Source organism: Euprymna scolopes, chromosome 32 (assembly GCF_053919585.1).
Source record: "Euprymna scolopes isolate OS-2025 chromosome 32, ASM5391958v1, whole genome shotgun sequence".
Lineage (NCBI taxonomy): Eukaryota > Metazoa > Mollusca > Cephalopoda > Sepiida > Sepiolidae > Euprymna > Euprymna scolopes.
The window spans coordinates 53,001,806-53,023,812 of NC_136513.1; the positions used below are offsets into that span (position 1 = coordinate 53,001,806).

At 33.7% G+C, this 22,007-nt stretch overlaps 1 protein-coding gene across 1 annotated transcript; it reads left to right on the top strand.

Annotated features, from left to right (window-relative positions):
* The first annotated feature begins 2,578 nt into the window (after positions 1-2,578).
* LOC145256362 (uncharacterized) lies at positions 2,579-21,504 on the top strand. Its single transcript, XM_080115187.1, has 3 exons — positions 2,579-2,924; positions 13,202-13,286; positions 21,095-21,504. Exons 1-3 carry the CDS (start codon positions 2,680-2,682, stop codon positions 21,362-21,364), a joined length of 600 nt encoding a protein of 199 aa, XP_079971313.1. The 5' UTR covers positions 2,579-2,679; the 3' UTR covers positions 21,365-21,504.
* Positions 21,505-22,007: the final 503 nt, after the last annotated feature.

The following is a 22,007-nucleotide window of genomic DNA, read 5'->3' on the forward strand; positions in this document are numbered from 1 at the left end:
ACAACCATTAAAAGTGTGGCCATATGTAGCATAGTGCATATGATCACATGGGAAAATATCAGCAGCAGCAAAGGATGGCTGACTGCGAAGAGATTAGCAGTAGCAGCCGAAAAGTGTGCATATGCAAATTAGGAAGTGTGCGTGAAAACAAAAACAAAAAAAAAAGAGAGAATAATACACCAAGTGGTTGGGGAAGAAGCAAAATGAGCATCAAAGAGAATGGATGTGTGAAGTCGAAGACAAGAATGGGCCGGCTGGACCCAGCATGTGGTCGGAAGGAAGAGAAATGCATATCAGGCTAAAATGGACAGGTAGTAGTGAAAGACTTTTAAAATGGTGATGAAAGTAATGGTATTAAATGATTTCATTAAAAAAAAATTTTTTATTTAGTTCTTTTGAGCATACCGACCATGTTGCACATAAACTCTTGATTGTGAAGTACCCTTTTCAGAGGGTGTCCATTGTCTTTCACGATGAAGAGGCCAAGCAACACTAGTTACGGATTGGGATGGGTGGCGGAGAGTTTTTCCTCATGAAGTGAATAATTGATGCTTGGGTCTTGTGGTGGGCAGCTGGTTGTTACAATTGACGCTGCAGACCCATCAATTATAGAAGATGATGAGGAGGAAGGAAGGAAGGAAGGAAGGAAGGAAGAGCAGAAAAAGATAGAGAGTGTAGGAGAAAATGAAAGGGTTGGAGGATAGAAAGAGAAAAGAAAAAATAGGAAGGAAGAGGGAGAGGTTAAAAATAGAGTTGGGAGAGAAAGGGAGAGAGAGAGAGGTGCGAAAGGATGTGTAGAAGAGAGGGGGAAGTTGATCAAATTGTTAATGATGTGTAGAAAGATGATGTTTAGATTAGTTACTGCTTCCTCATGCAAGACGCAGAAATTATCACAATTCTCTCTTCCTTCCCCTCTCTTTCTCTCTCTCTCTCTCTCTCTCTATGCTATCCCTACCTCCCTCTTTTCTCTCTCAATTCTACCCTCTCTCTCTTTTTTACCCATTCTCTTTGTGTTCTCTTTACTCTCCACTTTTTTCTTTTTCTCTCTCCCCCTCTCTATATTTCTCTTACCTCTTCTCTCTCTTTCTACTTTCTCTCTCTCTATAGCCCCCATCTCTCTCTTCCTCTCAATTCTGATCTATGTTTCTACTTGCTCTTTCTCTGTTTACCCCTTCTCTCTTCTTTCTCTACTCTTTCCTCTCTCTCTTTTTTTCTATCCCCCCCTTCCTCTCTCCACTCATACGAAGCACAACAAACGCTAAGGCAACATCCACACACACATGCAACATTAATCAAAGAAACAAAATAAACGTTTTTATTTACAAACTCATCTCAAATAATCTGCACCAGCATTTTTAAGAAATCAGACTTTTCCTAAATCCGCAATAACTTGAATTTGCAAATAATACCCCGACCACCATCAACACCAAAAAAGTACCCCCTACACCCCTCCAAAAATACCGCACACACACACCAAAAAAAAAAAAAAATACCCAACACACACAAAAAATAACTCTGCAAAAGAGCTTCTAAATTTTCCATGGCTCAAATCCGAGCAATATTTTAAAAGATTGAAAAAAAAAATTACCACAATTCATACAGAACAGAATGTTTAAGATTCAGTTGAACAGAAGAATTTTTTTTAACAAATGACCTCACATTTAAGACCACCCTCACACACTTCATAACAGGAAAATCAACTCAAAATTGGAATCAAAGCAGCAGACCTAGCACACACAAAGAGCTCAGTTCACTTCAGATAGAGCCTTATAACAATAATAAATAGAACTCTAAAGATATACCCTTATAACTATATATACTTTTAGCTTATTAAAAACAGGAAAAAGTTACAACCCGTTGACTTAGAATCAGTGCTTTCTGCAAACTTGATAGTTAAATATGGTTAACTATATGATCATTCTTGCATTAAATACTAATCTCTATTAGTCACTAACTGTGCATTAAACAGATACCATAATACTTAGTTTGCTGTACCTTATCATAACAAAGATCTATACAAAACTTCGGGTAGTTTCCGAGAAAAAAGGAATTTAAATCCTTAATCTTATTAATCCCTTACTGTACATCGAACAGATACCATAGCACTTAGTTCGTTGCACCTTATTTTAACAAAGGTCTATACAAAATTTCAGCCAGTAGGCCTAGTAGTTTCCGAGAAAAAGTGGAATGGACAGACAGACAGACAAAGAAAAAATATGACATAATAGATATATATATAATATTATATATGTACGCACACCTAAAATCTAAGACAGACTAATATATATATATATATATATATATATATATATATATATATATATATATATATGAGCAAACAGTTAATAAAACATGTTCGTATTATAAGCTCTATCTCCTATTTGGTTTTATCGAGCTTTTACATCTGGCTGAGCTAACTTTATAAATATTATTTCTTTAATATTTATATTATACTTTAATTTTACGATCTTGGATCATTTTGGTAAATTTAATTGTAATTTTTATTTTATATATATATATATATATATATATATATATATATATATATATATATATATATATTTACACACACCTAAAATCTAAAATGAATGATAATTCTGCAAAAGCTGAACTTTTTAACACAGAATAAAATAATAAAACGTAAAATTATCTTTTCGAAAAGTGAAGCTAATATCAAAAATGTCTACAAGTGGAGGTAAAAGTGCGAGATCAACCCTTTCAAGTCAACTGACAATAGCAGAGAGGAACCCGCCCGATGACCATTTTGGGGTGGATGATATCCAGCCAGTGCCTAGCCCAAAGATTGAGGGCACACAGCCACATGGCCCAAGTGATCAACCCAACTCAAATGATTTCAAAGAAACTACGGTTTACAAATCAAAGTTTCCAACAAATTTGTGGACAACAAATGATGAACTCTTAAGGTAAGAAAATAATTTTTTAATTTTGAAATTCATTAAAAAAAATTTTAATTAAAAAAAAAAATGATTTATTTATTTTCTTAATAAAATTTTTTTGTTTAATTAAAAATATTTATTTATTATTTTAATTTTTTTTATTTTATAATACTAAAGGCCTATACAAAATTTCAGCCAAATCAGTCTAGTGGAATGTTCAGACAGACTAAGGAAAATAAACAAATATTGTTAAAAATAAAATTAAAAAAATAATTAAACAGAAAATTTTGCTTGAATGAAAAAGAAATGTTGCCTAAGTACACACACTCCTTTTTTTTTTTTTTTTTTTACAAAAAGGTCACCACTAATCAAGGCTCAAAGAATTCAAATTATATATACACATAATAGCAGGGAAACCAGACGTTGCCTGGGCTCCCATACTTTTATTGTCATCGAAATCTGTGAAATCGCCCATTTTTCAATCAAATCAATTGATTGTCTGCTTTAGTTGGGGACCCATCTCGGTGCACCGGGGGGGGGGGGGAGGGGTAAGCTTCACATGCCTCCCCACAGTGACTTAGTTCACAATACATTGTAATTTACATTGCACTAAAGAGAACCTACTTTTATATATAACGGCTTGAATTAAAGTTTAAAATGCAAAAGTCAAGTATCATGGTTCAATTGTGCTCTAAACAGAAACATTCATTCCGAACACGCCCTTGTTATATCAAAGAACCTACTGTTGATTTTAAATGGCGAGCCTTTCTGCTTGTGTTGTAATAAAACTTCTCAAATGCACTTGTGATGTTAAGATGTATAAGGTCAAAATCGTTTGTTCCTTCTTTCATCTGATTTTTGCGATTGTAGATACTTATCGAAGACATTCTGATACAAAACCTATATAAGAACACTGCCGGATACATAAAATATGTTTGTATGAAATTTCATAAAAATTGGCCTAGCCCTTTTGGAGTCCATACGAAACAAACTCACACATATACACACAAAGAGTTTGTGTATATATATATATATATATATATATATATATATATATATATATATATATATATATATATATATATATGTATGTATGTATATATTTATATAAAATGGGTTAAGAAATTCCAACGAGAGAAAGATGTATATTTAAATAAGGGGGTGGTCACCAACAATGTGTATTTTTTAACATTATTTTATTATTCCGTGTCTTGGTTTTTCATTGAAAATTATGTTTAGATCATTGTAATAATATTTTTAAATCATTGAAATCGTTTTTAACACGTTTCAGAAATTCTGTGAAGCGTCCTCTTCAGAAATTGTTTAAAATGCTTAGAATATATTCAAGATGTGTTGGAGATGTAAAAAGAGCATTTTTGTAGTTCATTTGAAATGTTTTCAAGAGATGTAAGTGAATCTACTTTTCATTGGAATGTTCAATTTTTATTACTGTTTTATGTCTTATGTTTCTCTCTCACTCTTTCTTTTTACTTGTGTTTTTATTTGTCTTTCTTGGTTTTTTCTTATTTTTTTCTCCTTAGGGTAGGATGTGTGTGTGTGTGTGTTTTCTTTTATTGGTTTGAAGAATGTGTGTACTGTTTTATAGTATTATTGTTACATGATAAGGGCTGTCCCCTGTTCATGTAAGTATAAAAATAGAGAGATTTGTTAAAATGAAAATAAGAGAAAGCAGAAATCGAACCCTGAACATAAGTTTTAAAGAACAATAGGTTTAAATGGAATGTCCAGTAAATTGTTAATTCGGATGAAATAAATAATAAATAAACTATTCAATTGTTAAAAGAATGTGGATAATAAAATATGGGTTAAATAAATTAGATATGTAGGTTGAATTCCTTTGTGGAAACAACACAAGAAAAAATATGCTATTGGGAAATCAATGTCGGAAACGTGCAAAGTCGCGCATGCTGAAACACGTGAATTTTGCTCACGTGGCCGGGATGCATGAATTTCTCAATATAGGAAGTGGAGACAGTCAGGGGAGACGGTCAGTGAGAAAACTCAGAGACAGGCGGACGTCTGAAGCGAGACGTCACTTCAGAAACTAAAATGTGAAACTTTGAATTCTTAATGAGGAAATCACGACCGGTCATAAAGAAATAAATTCATCATGTGTTTTGTGAATAAGCTCATCTTTGTGTTTGTGATTTCTACAAAAAGGTAAATTGTATTGTTATTATATGTCTGTGTTATAAAATGTCATTACATACACGTTTCGACATCTCATATCCACAATGTGAATCTACATCATATCTACACTAAGACTGTCTGAACACTATCTCCTCACACAAAGAGCTTTCTTCATATCTACACGTCTAAGTAATGAACATTTAAAATATAGGAATAGTTATAAACGAACAATCTCTCTTACAACAAAATATCTCTCTCTCTCTCTGAGTCTTACAACATCTTACTCTCTCTCTAAGACTCTCTCAATGAAACACCTATATAACATTATTACTAATGTGTATGTGTGAGGAGAGCTCCTCTGAAATAAGGGTAGGGGTGTTTTCATTCATATATATATACTAGCTGTACCCGGCCACACGTTGCTGTGGCTCAGTTTGTTAAAATGGAACACATTCCTCAAGAAAAATTGCATTTTTTTCGTTTATTTACTTTTATTATTTTTTGCAATTTTTTTTTATCAATGAAAGTTGTTGGGTTTTTTCCCCAAAAAATTAATTTTTTACCATAAATTGTTAGATGAAAGTTTTTTTTTTTTTTTTTTTCAGGAAAATTTGCACTTTTTTTAAAAAGACATTTGGCAGTAAACGTTTCTTTTTGAAAACGGAATTTTTATTATAAAAGAACAGATGAATGATTTATATGAACATTGTAAATAGTTAGGGGAAAGTAGAGAAAAGTTTGATTTTTTTTTTCAAGAGACTGTACAAATTATTTTTTTTTTCAACAGATGTTAAAAAAAACAGAAAACATACTTCCATCATTAATTATGCAAAAAAATAAATTGAAAAGTGGAAAACTTTCTGTTATTAATGTTTGCTAAAAAATAAATACAGTAAACTTTGCTGAAGTGTTAGCATATGCTGCATCTTAAAAAGTTGGTTCATGCTGCCAATTAAATAAAATAAACGTCTAAAAATTATTAAAAATAAGTAAAATCATGAATGACGGCTCTTGGGGGGGAGTAAGTAGGAACAACACAATCATTTGTGTAAAATAATTAATATTCGAGAAATTGTAAACAATAACAAAAATACCTGATACCAAATGCAGTAAAATTCAAGTATCTTTCATACGTGCTGAAACTGTGTTTAAGTTATTTTTATTTCATTTCTTTTATTAAAAGTTGTCTTTCCAACAATTAACTGGTTGCATGTCCTTTAATCATTGGGGACTTCACTCTTGGAAAATTGTATAAAAAATGTATGACAATCACTAACTCCTAATTTGGGAGTGCAACTCGAACTTAGGGTTAGTGGTAGATAAGTCATTTGTTAGGTGTGTCAGAAATTTCGTGAAAAATATTGAATAATTCCACCCCGTCTTTCCAAGCTTATAACTCCTCGAAAATGTAATTCAAGTCCTAATTTTTTTTTCAATTAAAGGAGCAAGGACCAAGGTTTCATTTAAAAAAAAAACAACAAAAAAAAACAAGCAACGTGTTTGTTTTTTTAAAAAACAAACAAACAAACACGTTGCTTGTTTAAATTTCGATCTAAAATACTTCGATCTAAAATACGTTGCTTGTTTTAAACTTCGAACTTTACAGGTAAATTTCTAAAAAACACTACTTTTTTGTTTTAAATTTGAATATATTATTTATTTATCTTTTATCTTCAATTTGTGATATATAACACTTTGGTGAGTAAATTAATTATTTACTTTTTAATAGACATTTCAAAATGGGAGAAATGAATTAATTCGACCCCCTGTCTTTCCAAGCTTATAACTACTCGAAAAATATAATTCAAACCCTAATTTTTTTTTCAATTAAAGGAGTAAGGGGCAAGGTTTCATTAAAAAAAAAAACAAAAACAAAAACAAACAACGTGGTTTTAAAAAAAAGGTTTTAAACTTCGGGCTTTACAGGTAAATTTCTAAAAAACACTACTTTTTTTGTTTTCAATTTGAATATATTATTTATTGATCTTTTATCTTCAATTTGTGATATATAAAACTTTGGTGAGTAAATTAATTATTTACTTTTTAATAGACATTTCAAAATTGGGGGGGGGGCTTGAATTAAAAAAAAAAAAGTTTGTCTAAAATATTATATTCGATTTATTGGAAAGAACATAAAATTTCACACTGACCCTGGAAATATCGTAAAAATTGAATAAATAGAAAAACTTTGATAGATTTTTAAAGTTTAAAAATTGAAAATACTGAGCTCGTAAAATTCAATTAATTTCATTACTGTTTTTTAAAAAATAGAAAAATGATATTTCTATTACTTTTTATACAACTTTAATAGTTTATTTTGGGAGTATAATCCATAAAGAAAATAAACAACCCACTTTTAAAAGAGAAATTACGAGTTTTTTTATATTTTATTCGCAGTTTCGGGTTAGGGGTGTCAAAAATTCATGCAAAAATTCTGATACACCTAGTCATTTGTTTACGACTTTTGAGAAATTAAGCCTCCTTACTCCTTAAGCGGACATTTATTTATTTTTTTTTTATTCAGTGTGTAAAATCCACTTTGAATAACATATTTGGAAATTAGAAAAATAAAAAAAACAAAAAACTTTGTTTTAGCATGTTAAAAGTATTTAGGTTGGTAGATAATTAAATTCTACTGTGTTTGGTATAAGTTTTTTTTTTGCCGTTGTTTCTTGCTTTTTAGAATTTTTGACTAAGGGGGGTTGCTTAGATCGTATTTTAAACTAAACTATGGAGGTTGGAATGCCCCCTCCCCCTAAAATGTACTTAGAAAAATCGATTTTATAGCGAGATTGAAGAATGGTTAGCTAAAAAAAAGGTGAAAAACAAATAATCAATAAATAATTGTTACCAAAGGCAATAAATGCTACTTTTTTACTTACATGAATGAGTTTATTTTATGTTTTAAAGTATTTTCAAGCGCTTTTCTTTATTTTTTAATCTAAAATTGAGGGTGTGTGGGTGCGAAATATCTTCAGATTTTCTAGAATTCCCTGCTAGATTGCAAACGAAATCTCCAGATCTAGCGGGAAAACCGCTAAATTGGAAACATTGGTCACGTGACGGCAAGCGGTGATAAATAATTGTCCATAAAAAAAAAAAAATGGCCTATCGGTACAAAGAAAACCACCTATTTATTATAGAAAAATTAAGTATAATGTTATAATTAAAAAGAGATATATAAAAACACGCATGGGTACAGTAAACATATTATACCAAAATGTCGAAGCAATCATTTATTTACTTATTTAGACTATTAATTACGAACGAACCAAAAGTTAAATTTTTATATATATATATATATATATATAGATATCTATTCATTTAAGATTTTAGGTGTGTGTGTATATATATATATATATATATATATATGTATTAGTCTGTCTTAGATTTTAGGTGTGCGTACATGTCATATTTTTTCTTTGTCTGTCTGTCCATTCCACTTTTTCTCGGAAACTACTAGGCCTATCTGGTTGAAATTTTGTATAGACCTTTGTTAAGATAAGGTGCAACGAACTAAGTGCTATGGTATCTGTTCGATGTACAGTAAGGGATTAATAAGATTAAGGATTTAAATTCCTTTTTTCTCAGAAACTACCCGAAGTTTTGTACAGACCTTTGTTATGATAAGGTGCAGCAAACTAAGTATTATGGTATCTGTTTAATGCACAGTTAGTGACTAATAGAGATTAGTATTTAATGCAAGAATGATCATATAGTTAACCATATTTAACTATCAAGTTTGCAGAAAGCACTCATTCTAAGTCAACGGGTTGTAACTTTTTCTCCGTTTTTAATAAGTGTGTATATATAGTTATAAGGGTATATCTTTAGAGTTCTATTTATTATTGTTATAAGGCTCTATCTGAAGTGAACTGAGCTCTTTGTGTGTGATAGGTCTGCTGCTTTGATTCCAATTTTGAGTTGATTTTCCTGTTATGAAGTGTGTGGGGGTGATCTAAAATGTGAAGTCATTTGTTAAAAAAATTCTTCTGTTCAACTGAATCTTAAACATTCTGTTCTGTATGAATTGTTGTCATTTTTTTTTTAATCTTTTAAAAAATTGTTCGGATTTGAGCCATGGAAAATTTAGAAGCTCTTTTGCGGAGTTATTATTTTAGTGTATGTGTGGGGGGATATATTTTTTTGTGTGTGTGGGGTATTTTTTTTTGTTGTGTGTGTTGGGTATTTTTTTTTTTTTGGTGTGTGTGTTAGGTATTTTTTGTTTTTGGTGTGTGTGTGTTGGGTATTTTTTGTTTTTGGTGTGTGTGTGTTGGGTATTTTTTGGGGGGCGTGTAAGGGGTACTTTTTTTGGTGTTGATGGTGGTCGGGGTATTATTTGCAAATTCAAGTTATTGCGGATTTAGGAAAAGTCTGATTTCTTAAAAATGCTGGTGCAGATTATTTGAGTTGAGTTCGTAAATAAAAACGTTTATTTCGTTTTTTCGATTAATGTTGCATGTGTGTGTGGATGTTGCCTTAGCGTTTGTTGTGCTTCATATGAGTGGAGAGAGGAAGGGGGGGGGAATAGAAAAAAGAGAGTGGGAAAAGTAGAGAAAGAAGAGAGAAGGGGTAAAGAGAGAAAAAGCATATATACCTTATTAATATATATTAACCAAAAATTTTAATATATTAAAATATATCAAAATTCGGTAATGTTCATATACCAATAAAAATTAAAGTAAAAATAAATTGATTCAATCATTTTTTATTTATTGTCTTGATTTTGTGAAAATATTATATATATATATATATATATATATATATATAAAGTGAAATTGTGTGTGTGTGTGTGTGTGTGTGTACCCAAATTTTCAGTTTACGGACACGAGATTTGACATAAGGAATATTGAGATTTGGAAAAATCCTTTTAATCGGTTTTTGGCCAGAAATTTGGCTGTCAAGGGGTCAAAGTTCAACGATTTAGTCTTTGAAAACTACTCCATCAATTTTGGGTTTAAACACTTGAAATTTTAGATGTACGTTATGAAAAGGAAGGGTTGTAAAGAGATAGCTTCGAATTTGGGGGTATCAAAATCAAAGTAAAATATGATGAAAGTAAAAATAGATGAACCCCATAATTTATAATACCATACCTGTTCACACTGAAACACTTATCACAATATTCTGTGGATCTATAATAAAAAACCTTGTTAAACTTTGTGACATATTTCCATTATATGGAGGTCAGGCGCGAATGAACACCCCATAATTTTATTATACCATTTTTCTTCAAACTGAAACATAATTATCAAAGTATACTTATGCAGATAGATATGAAAAGTCTTTATTAAAGTTTGTGCCTATTTCCATTCTATGGAGGTCAGACACAAACGTAGACCCCACAATTTTATTATACCATCCCTATTTAAGTTAAAACATACTTATCAAAGTTTTATTATGTACATCTATATCAAAAACACTTGTAAACTTTTTTTTTTTTAATTTTAAATTTTTTTATTTCCATACTTTGTGGACCAGGTGCGAACACAGACCCCACAATTTTGATGAACCATCATTATGCCAGATCAAACATACCCATTGCTGTGTCTCGATACATCTTCTATCATTATATGTGATCAGTTTTCTATAATAGTCAACCATATAGGAGCCTATTTGTGACCAGACACACACACACACACACACACACACACACACACACACACACACACACACACAGACATTCAGCTTTATATATATATATATATATATATATATATATATATATATATATATATATATAGTAGCAGGCTGCCCGGCGTTGCCCAATCATAAAATACGCTTAAATATGATATTTTAATTCATGCAGATTTTGTATTTATTATTATAAAGCCAATTCTCTAGTGATTATTATAATGTATCTAATATACACTTGTCTTTGGTTCTTCCTGGCACGGCTGGCAGATGTGATTTGGAGAATGATTTTTTTAAACAGGTCTTATAGGATTTTCTAATACCATTTTCGCATGTCATGCCTTGATGTTTGAAACGATTTTTATTGTTTAGAAAATATTCCGAGTTCACACGTTTCTGTGAAAATTAACTTGATGAAGAGAAAAAAAAAGGGTAGCAATTAAAGTTATTTGCTTTTTAGTATTTGTTGGAATCATTTAGCAATTAAGTCTCTACCATTTTTTTTTTCATCTGTTCTGATATGGGTAGTTTTCTAGTATACAGGATGTCCTAAAATTAACCATCTATTTTGATGCTTATATTTGAAAAAAAGGATAATTCATTTTGGAACACTATATAGAGAGATGAAAGTTAGTTTCTTACTTTGCTGTAGAAAACCAAGTTCTTGAATTTAGAAATTATTAGGAGTTATTTTTTTTTTCACTCTTGTACACCCCAACAAGGGGTATTGTCACTTGAATATAAGGGGTTACTATTTGGGAGCATATCCCATGATGGGCAGAAATTAGAAGCTCACAGTATTAATGCTGGAGTCCCTCAGGGATCCATCCTGGGTCCAACTTTCTTCCTGATCTACATCAATGATCTTCCAAATCACATCCTTAGATCATTCGTAGGCATTTATGCTGATGACACTACCATCTATGGCAGCACATCAAAGGTCGTAAACAACCAAGTTCTCTCTGATTCTCTTTCCTCTGATCTTGAGTGCGTGGTGAAATGGGGGGAAAAGTGGCTGGTTATTTTCAATGCATCTAAAACCAAGCTTCTATCTTTACATTATCAACGTTCTGATCCCTATTTGGCATCAATTGAAAGTTGATGCAATTCTCTACCTATACAAGAGCCAGGTACGTCCAAAGATGGAGTATTGCTGTCACATCTGGGCAGGAGTTGCTAGGAAGATTGTATTCTGCCTTGACAGAGTTGAAAATAGACTTCGTAGCCTTGTGGGGAATGCCCTTTTCTCTTCCCTGCAATCTCTTTCGCACAGAAGAGACGTGCGAGCCTGTCTCTGCCTTATCGTTATTTTCATGGCAAGTGCTCGTCTGAGCTCCAATCTATGGTATCCCCTTGCTAAACATTCATGAGAAACACTCGTCTAACTGAAAACACTATCAATAATCCCCCCTACTCTTTATCTGTACCTAAACCTAATCGTAGATTCCATGAACAAAGCTTCTTTCTTAGAACTGCACACTGGTGAAACTCTCTTCCATTTGCCTGCTTTCCAGCTGACTACAATATGGTCGTCTTCAAGTCCAATGTAAAGAAATTCTTGATGAGCAGTTCCATTTAAGTAATCCAATTTACCGAATTCCCACAACTAACGATTACTACGATATTGTCCCATTGACTACTGTACACTCATCGACCTTCATCCTCGAGTGCCTCTGTGATTCCTTTGTAAAAAAAAAAATGTACAAGGGAAGTAAGCAGCAAGATATCTGTTCACATTACATTTAAATTTCTGCATATCAGTACAATCAGAGAAACAGGAAATAGGGAGGAGATTCCAAAGTCTAGCACTCCAAGAGAAGATGCTTTTAGAGTAGAAGGCTTTCCAGCATCTAAAGACCTTTACAGTGACGGGGTGGAACTTTGCTGCTAAACCGGTTGGAAGTCTGTATTCGAGTTTGTCAGAGAAGATTTCATTAAAATACTTGTAAGACAGGTACAGGGATGCAACATTGTGGGACAGGTTGATAACTTAATAGATTGGAGACTATTTTTGAAATACCATCTAAAAAGGAGAGATTAGTGGTAGATGGTACTCATTACCGGAAGTGACGTCACTAGAGGCAGCAACAATACTCTGTGCATGGGCGAATTGTGACCTTTTAAAGATATAGAATATTCTCTGGTGTGAGTAATTTTCTAGCACTTTGCAGAAGCCATGGCAATGTCTTCAATATATTTGTTCCAATTTGTGTTGCCTGTGAATGCTAAATCTAAAAGTTTGAACATAGCATTCGTTGGTTGAAAATGTTTTTTGTAACTGTTAAAGGAAAGAAGCTAAGTCTTAGTAGCATCAAATTTTTACTCCAGATTTAAATGCATCCAATTTTTGCTAAGGTTAATGGAAGAATGGTTTAACTCACCTTCTTTGCAGCAGCCTTTGCAATGTCCTCAATGTATTTGTTCTGATTGAATCGAGCTCTGACTACTGAGACTCATAAAAAACGTTCAATATTAAATACTTGTTTTACTTGTCATGAATTTTTGTGTCGACTTTCCAGGCTTTATTACATCAACAAACTGGAGAAATCACAATTGATCGATTGGCCGTACAAATGGAGTTTTCTCCTTGAGGAACATAAAACCGTAAGTATTATAGCCAAGACATTCGGTCATTTATTAATCCGTCATCTTTATATTCAACAATGCATTGGCTCTGGCGTTGCCCGGGTAATAGGATTAGAAGAAAATCAAATAAAACTTTAGTCTTGTATACAAAGAGTTTTTAGGTAGGATAAAAAACCATATATATATATATATATATATATATATATATATATATATATATATATATATATATATATACAGGGTGACCCCAAAAAATGGGCCCCAACTCTAATTAGGCCCCGTTTCTTAGTGTTTTGTTCGAATGAAATGAAACTTTGGTCATAACTAGTTTATTATATTCAAAACATCACATCAAAACACTAGGGTCTTTGGCCTTTTTTTCTCCGTTGACTGTAAAATGCTCAGAAAAACAATTGAATGTCCTGCTTTTTTTTGGGTCACACTGTATTACAAACTACCCATGACCCGTTGGGTCAGTATGTTATATTAGCTATGGAATTCATGTATGAGCATGACACTTGTGACGTAAAGAAAATGAAACCACCGAAAGTATATTAAAATGAAAAAAGAATATAGATAGATTTCTATGAGTCGTTCTGTTTATCATAATTGATTATTTTTGAAAAAGATTTTTTTTACAGTTACTGAATTATAAGTGGTTGCCCATACTTATGGTATCTGTTCAGTGCATATTTACCTATAATACTAAATATTGTTAAATTCAAATTTTGACTTTTTTTTTTTTTTTTTTTTTTTTTTTTTTTTTACATCGTTCATTTCTGTATTTAGTTATTTTAAACCCCACTCTTCCCATGTTAAATAATAATTTCGAAATAATAACGTTAATATTTCAGTGCGCAGATCATGCGCGCATGCGCAACCGGATCTTGTAAACTGGAAAGTGGGTTACATACATCGTTACAAGGTCATTTGAGTTTTATAATTATATAGATTTGTATATTTTGTGCAGCAAGTCATTATTCAAGCACGTCTGATTGAACATGACAGAGTTATTCTTTTCCTGATTTTTTTTGGATATTGTTATTTATTTCATTTAGTAATGTTGGCAACCTTCATGTTTGTTATGGTGTTAAATAATAAAACGAAAGGAACACAGGACTTTTAGAAACAAACATGTATTCACATATATTACAGGCAAGGTGGGTTGAGCAATACCATTCCTCAACTGTTGGGCGTTTTTGCACATAACCTGCTTAGCCGCGTACCAAACTGACTCCGGGCACCGGTACTCATTACCAGAAGTGACGTCACCAGAGGAAGTGACATCATAAGATAGTCCATTAATCCCATGGAGGGGCGTCTCCAACAGATATCTTTTCAATTCGCCAAGCGGTCTTTTCTATTTCAGTGCCCAAAAGTTGTTGTTCAACCATATTCTTCTCAAGCACTTTCTATTGGTGCATCCGATTGTCGTCAGGAGCGATTGTTGTTGTTTTCTTTTTCTTTGAGGTTTGGTGTATTTGTATGTTTTTTTTTTTTTAGTTATAAAAGGTGGGTGCAGGATGGTTAGGGGCGAATGATTTTTATTTTCAGTTTTTATTTTCTTATTTTATAGTTAATTTATTTAGTTTCTTGTTAGTTATTTAAATACTGTTAGTATATTTGTTCTAGTCTTAAATGAGATCTGATTAAAAAGGGGCTGGAGTTTTTTTTTTTTATAGTAATTTTAGTCATTGTGTCCAATTGTTAAGGCATCAAATTTTAGTTAAAATATTTCTAATGTCGAACGATTGTACATTTTTATCATGGGATGCTAGGTGTTGTTTTATGGTGCTATTGTCAACTAAATGATAGATTACTTGTCGGAAGAGTGTTCTTGTGGTGTGCCTATGTATGTGTTGTATGAGTTTTTAGAGTGGGTTCAGAGACATTCTTTGAAGGGGCAAATAAATTCATACACTACATTAGTTTAGTTTAATGTGGTGTTGGTATTATTATTGTTTTTAATTATTTAATTGGAGGTTTTAAATTAAGTATAATATATTATTAGTTTAATCTTTTAATTCGGTTTTTATTATTTTTTCGTCTATTTTGTAGTTAGTATGTAGTTGATTTTTATAGAATACTTTGATAGTGTCGTTTTTGTTAGGGTTAGGCTTAATGTTTTTATTGTGGAGTGAGTTTAAATGGAGTTTTATGTGCTTATCGAACCTCCTAAAGTAAAACCTTGAATAATTATCTAAACTCGAATGTAAATTAATATTAAGCTGACTTTACAAATTGATAATAGTTAATTATTGGATTTTAATTATAAGATGAATCTCTAATGATTTAAACTCGATAGATAACGAGAAACTTCCACCCATTAATATGGGAGGGGAGATTATCATAAAAAGTGTCCTGAATTGTTAACTTAGCACCGGACTTAATACTTAGATATAAATAAGTCACTTGTACCCATCCCCCCCCCCTTTTTTTTTTTTTTTTTTTTTTTTTAAATGGAGAGTAGATAGTACAGTGGATGTGTTATCGGCAGCTCCAGTAACTCTCGCTTCTCCTATTTTGTCATTCAGTCCTCATTCAATGAGTGATTTTTCTGACAAAGGGTGAAGAAAAAGCTGCTTAAAGGTCGGTAGTACTTGGTGACCAGTAGTCTGAGATGTCGGAAATTTTTCTGTCTCTGTCTGTCCTTGTGGCCATGTCATTAGTAAGGGTGCTGGAGGTAAACGTTTTGTCTGGGCTGACGTTATCCGCCTGATAGTCAGGGACCCGAACCTTGGATTAACCACTAAGGAGGCTGTCCTATCAGCAAGCGCAAAGTACTGGGACTGCTGTATTGCCATTTGGTGAGTGGATCTGGACCATGCAGTCGTCTCTGGTGGGGCCTCTCGATGCCATACTAGTGGGTAATTGTTACGGCTTTACCTTTTCGTGTGCTACAAAAAAAAAACAAAAAAAATTTCCTGTCTTTTTCTCTCTTACTTTCCCTCTCTGTACTGCTCTATCCAAGCATGCCGACCTATTCCACAAATCCCAAAACCTCAACATGAAATATCTCCAGAATAAAAACTCGATTAAACCTAGAACCCCATCTTCCAACGTAGACCCCTACTACCAGGTCTCCTTCTCCAACATCAGGGGTCTACGTTCCAACCTTCCAGAGGTTGAAACCCAATTACAAGAGACAAAACCGGACATGTTATTTCTAAGTGAAACTGGAATAGGGGCGACCACTTCCCTAGATGAGTTCATAATTAAAGGATACTCTAATTTAACAGCTAAATCTGACCCCCAAGATCGCCATGGGCATGGAATATGTGCCTTACATTAAGGATGGCTTTCCGTGTGGCAGGGATATCTCTAGAGAAGATCCTAATTTACCCTATATGTGCTTCAGGGAGGCACTTGCTAACATCACTGCATTTATATTTGCCCCCTATCGGCCCCACAACAGCAGAGTTACTATCTTTAAGAGCATATCTGAGAAAATAGACCACATACTGTCTTCACATCCCTCGGCTAACATCCACATCTGTGGTGACTTCAACGTCCATAACGTGGAATGGCTGACCCATTCAAATAAGACAGATGATGAGGGGAGGTTTTGTCATGATTTTGCCATGCTTATGACCTCATTCAGATTGTTCGCGAACCCACCCATGTGCCCGATACACCCGGTCAATATGCAATCCTCTTAGACCTTTTTCTCTCAACTTCCCCTGAGCTATGTTCATGTTCTGTTCATTCTCCTCTAGGATCCTCCGACCACTCCGTCGTATCAGTTAAGATAAAAACGAAATGTAAGAAGCCCCCAGACGTACCCCTTCACCGTACTGTATACCGATACTCTATGGCTGACTAGGATAGCTTCCGTACATTCATATCTGATTTACCTCTGCACTCCATGTTTAAAAAGGAAGTGTCCTCTATAGTATCAGATCTGACAGAATGGTTAATTGTAAGCATAGACCAATTCATACTATCTAAAAAATTCCAACAAAAACCTAACAGCCAGCCATGGTTCTCCCCAGAATGTGCTGCTGCTATCGCGCACAGAAATCACTTTTTCCATAGCTACCAACGTAATAGATGCACTGAGACTTAAAGCTGCTTTCAGGTCTGCCAGCAACCACTGTAAAAGAGTAATAAAAAATGCAAGAGAGCTATATGCCCAGTCTGTTAAATACAAGGTAGCTGATCAGCGGCTTGGATCCCACCAGTTTTGGCAAATAACAAATAGGATCCTGAACAGAAGTGTGCGTTCTATCCCAACCGTTATCAATGGACCAGAGGTCATCTCGTCAGCGTCAGACAAGGCCAAACTATTTGCAAAGAACTTTGCAGTTAATTCTACCCTATGTGACGAAGGCCATCAACTCCCCATATTTCCTCCTATAACACAGAACAAGCTAGGTAACATACAAATATCCGTGCATGAGGTCGCCAAGCTAATAAAGAACCTATATTCCAGTAAAGCAACTGGCCTGATGGCATCCCAATTATAGTGTTAAAAAAGCTTCAACCAGAACTTGCTCCCATACTTACGAAACTATTTAAGTGCTGCCTTAAGGAGAAGTGCTTTCCGACTTCCTGGAAGACCTCATCAGTTTGCCTGTATTTAAGAATTCAGGTGATAAGTCATCTCCCTCTCAGTACAGACCTATAAGCCTCCTGTGTGTTATGAGTAAGTTGCTGGAATCCATATTAAATAGAGAAATAGTCAATCACCTCAGCAGGAATAACCTTCTTAGTGACACACAATATGGTTTCTGCTCTGCAAGATCTACCGCAGATGTGCTGATGGTTATATCCCACATGATTAGTGAATCTCTTGACAAAGGCTTCCTTTCTAGGGCAATTGCTCTTGACATATCAAAGGCCTTCGATAAGGTATGGCATAAGGGTCTACTGCACAAGATTTCCAGCTACGGTATAACTGGAAATGTTTTCTCAATCATTAAATCATTTCTCTCCGATAGACTCATAAGAGTAGTGGTAGATGGACAAAAATCGGAGGCCTGCAATATAAATGCTGGAGTCCCTCAGGGGTCAATCCTGGGCCCAACTCTCTTCCTGATCTACATCAATGACCTCCCTAAACACATACTTAAATCATTCGTTGACATCTATGCTGATGACACGACCATCTACGGCAACATATCAAAAGCTGTAAATGACAAAGTTCTCTCGGATTCTCTCTCCTCTGATCTCGAGCGCGTGGTTCAGTGGGGGAAGATGTGGCTGGTTACCTTTAATGCATCCAAAACCAAACTCCTATCTTTACATCATCAATGCTCTGATCCCCAGCTGGCATCAATTGTGATGGATGGCTCTCGTCTGGGTGAGGCCCCGTGTTTTGACAAGCTTCTGGGTTTGACCTTTACTCCTGATCTGAAATGGAACACGTACATCAAGTCTGTTGCCAAGGTCGCTGGAAAGATGGTGGGATCCTTCTACCGCTCCAGAAGATATCTCACTACTGATGCAATTCTCTATCTATATAAAAGCCAAGTACGTCCAAGGATGGAATACTGTTGCCATATCTGGGCAGGAGCTGCTAAAAACAGCCTATCCTGCCTTGACAGAGTACAAAATAGACTTTGTGGCTTACTGGGGGATGCCCTTTTCTCTACCTTGCAACCTCTCTCCCACAGAAGAGATGTTGCGAGCCTATCCTTGTTTTATCGTTATTTCCATGGCAGGTGCTCGTCTGAACTCCAATCTCTGGTCCCCCCTCACCAATCTTTCACGAAAAACACCCGTCTAGCTGAATCCACTGTGAAAAATTTCCCCCACTCTATATCTGTGCCTAAATCAAAACGCGGATTCCATGAACAAAGCTTCTTTCTTAGAACTGCACGCCTGTGGAACTCTGTTCCGTCTGCCTGCTTCCCTCCGGACTACAACTTGGATGTCTTCAAGTCCAATGTTAACAAATTCCTAATGAACCGCCCCCTTAAGTAAACACTCCATCAAATCTCCCTACTAACGTAATGTACTTGCAATAACCCTTATCCCTGAGTGGCTTCCGGGCCTTGATAAGTGGTGATCACTGTGTAAAAAAAAAGAAAAAAAAATGGTATGTAAGGTTGGATAATGTTATTCATTGTTTTAGCGATATTATATACTGGGGTAGGGATTTGAGAGATTATGGGTCGTAGAGGAAATTATTAAGGAATAATATATATACCAATCGGTACGGACACGACTATGGGAGATCAGATAATAAATAAACGTGGATTTATAAGATCAAAGAATCCAACCTTGATCACCCTTAGGGGCCTGTGGTGCAGTTGATAGAGACGTTGAATCTCTACGGTTCCAGATGGACATTGTCTGAAGATAGCGGTTTCAATCCCACCCAAAGGCTTACTTGGCCAAAACGTGGTAAGACGACAACAACTACAGATGGCAGTGATTGCTGAGAATGCAGTTAGGAGATTCAAGGTTCCTGTCCGTCGCGATTACCACCTGACGAAGGCCAGAGGAATAGTTGGCCGAAACGTCGTGAAAAAACAACAACCAATAAAGATGAAAACAACAACTAATAAAGATGAGAATAATAGTCCGAAATAGAAATAAATTAATATATATAATGCTCATCTCAAAAATGAATTCCAATTAAGGAATAATATATATCAAACTTTTTGTTGAAAATTTCTTTCGTAGAATTCACTATGTGGCATGACACAAACATAGATTACGTCTTTTTGATTCACTAGGTTTATATTTTCAAGCTTTATCTACTATTGACTATTTTAATTCAGATTCTATTTTATTTTTACGTTATTCCCTAACCCAATGCCCTAATACAACTGTGTTTCTCTTCTTATTTTTAATATTTTTGTTCCTTAAGTAATAGTTTAATGTAAAATACCCCCTGTAAAAATGAAGAAAAACTGTTTTTAAGATCGAATTTTTTCAATTTTTGATACTTATCCGATAAATTTCTGTACAAAACCTATCTAAGAATACTATCAGACATATAAAATACCTTTGTGTGAAATTTACAAAAGAAAGGCTCAGCCGTTTTGGAACCTATAACACAAATTAACTTTTAAATAGTATAAATAAATAATGATATGATCGTTCATCAAATTATGTCCGTGTTTGTTTACAATACTATGTCAGCTGGTATTTGGGCTTGACGATGAATGCCCTGGAAAAGTCAATTCTGATTAATGTTTGATTTTAAACTATGTAACCGTTGAAACGATTTGCGGTGATTTTAAATGGTACTTCTTCTTTATCATAAATTGAACTCATTAATAAGAAAAAATTTTTTAAAAATGGTGAGGTACAGCCGGGCTTGAACAGGGGATCATTTGATCTGTAGTTGAATGATTTACCACTAAGCTATATATCCAGACTATAATAAATCTGGGTTTTTTTTTCAGAAGAAATGATTTGCTGAAATTTTATTTTCTCCCTTGCTGGTGTAATATAAAATATTCCCCTGCAAAAATTTATTCCTTTTATCTATAAGATAAAAGCTATTTTCAAGATCGGATTTTTTCGATTTTCGATATTTATGAGATTAATTTCTGTACAAAACATATTTAAGAACACTGTCAGAAATATAAAATACCTTTGTGTGAAATTTGCAAAAGAAAGGCTCAACTGTTTCGGAACCTATAAGGAACTCACACACACAAATTAACTTTTATATAATAGTAGAGATAATCACACAACACTTTCATTTTTTTTTTTTTTTTTTTTTTTTTTTTTTTATTTCGTTTCAGTTTCCATTTTTACATAAACTCGAGTCCGGCAGCTGTTTTTGTTTCAAGACCGCTATGTGTAAACATTACCAAAATCTGTAAAGCAAATAAGCATTTTCTTTTTTCTTCAATTATTATTTTCAGCTCTCGAGTGAGATGACGGCCAAGAAAAAGTCGAAAGATGAAATCCGCAAGCAAATCGATCACTTAAAAAAGATTGTCCCACCCAAAGCCAGTGAGGTGCCAAAGTCCACCCAGCTCGGACCAGTACCTAAAACGTCGTCTGGGATGATTGGGTGGAAGGCTTCACAGAAGGAATATGTAGTGAGCAAATACCCGTCATATTTGTGGCAGAAGAACTGCACGGATTCATTTGAAAAGCAAATGAAGTGGCCGTTTAATTCGCAACGGTGAAATTTATATATAAAAAATATATACTCAAACTTGCTTGATTACTTTTTCATTTTTTCCTTCAGGAATTATTTAGGAATTTTTAACAATAGGAAAAGAAAAATTGATAAAAAAGAAAAAATACATAACAAATAAAAGTTACTAAAGGCAAAATATCTTCCTCTTCTACCTACCTGGATATAGTTTTGGTGTTTAAATTTATTTTAAAACTCCTTTTGACTTGAAAACAAAAGGAATTCCAAGTCTGTTGAGTTAAGACACACACAAAAAAAATCAGTCTTCCTACAGACATGTTGAGTCTTAATAATAGCTCAAACATCGAAAATTAAATAAATAATAGAACAATTACATCTTTGTACAACTGGTGACATTAATTGGATGTGTTCCTACCAGTATTTTGTCTAACTTTTAATTCTGGAGGATCAAGTTGGCTGTAAGAAGACAGCCATATTTTTAAAACTCCGACTTAAAACTATTTTTATTTTCAAGTCAAAAAAGCACTTTTAACTAAGTTAAAATGCATAAAAATACTTATTAAGGTAGGTAGAAGAGTACTTTATCTAGACTTTGGTAACATTTATTTTTTGTCGTTTTATTTTTTTTTAAACCTTTTTTGTTTTGTTAGCCATTGCTAAAAAAATGCCAA

Excerpts from the sequence above, each read along its gene's own strand:
- LOC145256362 (XM_080115187.1), top strand. The coding sequence starts at position 2,680 with ATGTCTACAAGTGGAGGTAAAAGTGCGAGATCAACCCTTTCAAGTCAA. Across the intron at positions 2,925-13,201 it reads ACAAATGATGAACTCTTAAG|GCTTTATTACATCAACAAAC; the intron begins GTAAGAAAATAA and ends TCGACTTTCCAG. Across the intron at positions 13,287-21,094 it reads TCCTTGAGGAACATAAAACC|CTCTCGAGTGAGATGACGGC; the intron begins GTAAGTATTATA and ends TATTATTTTCAG.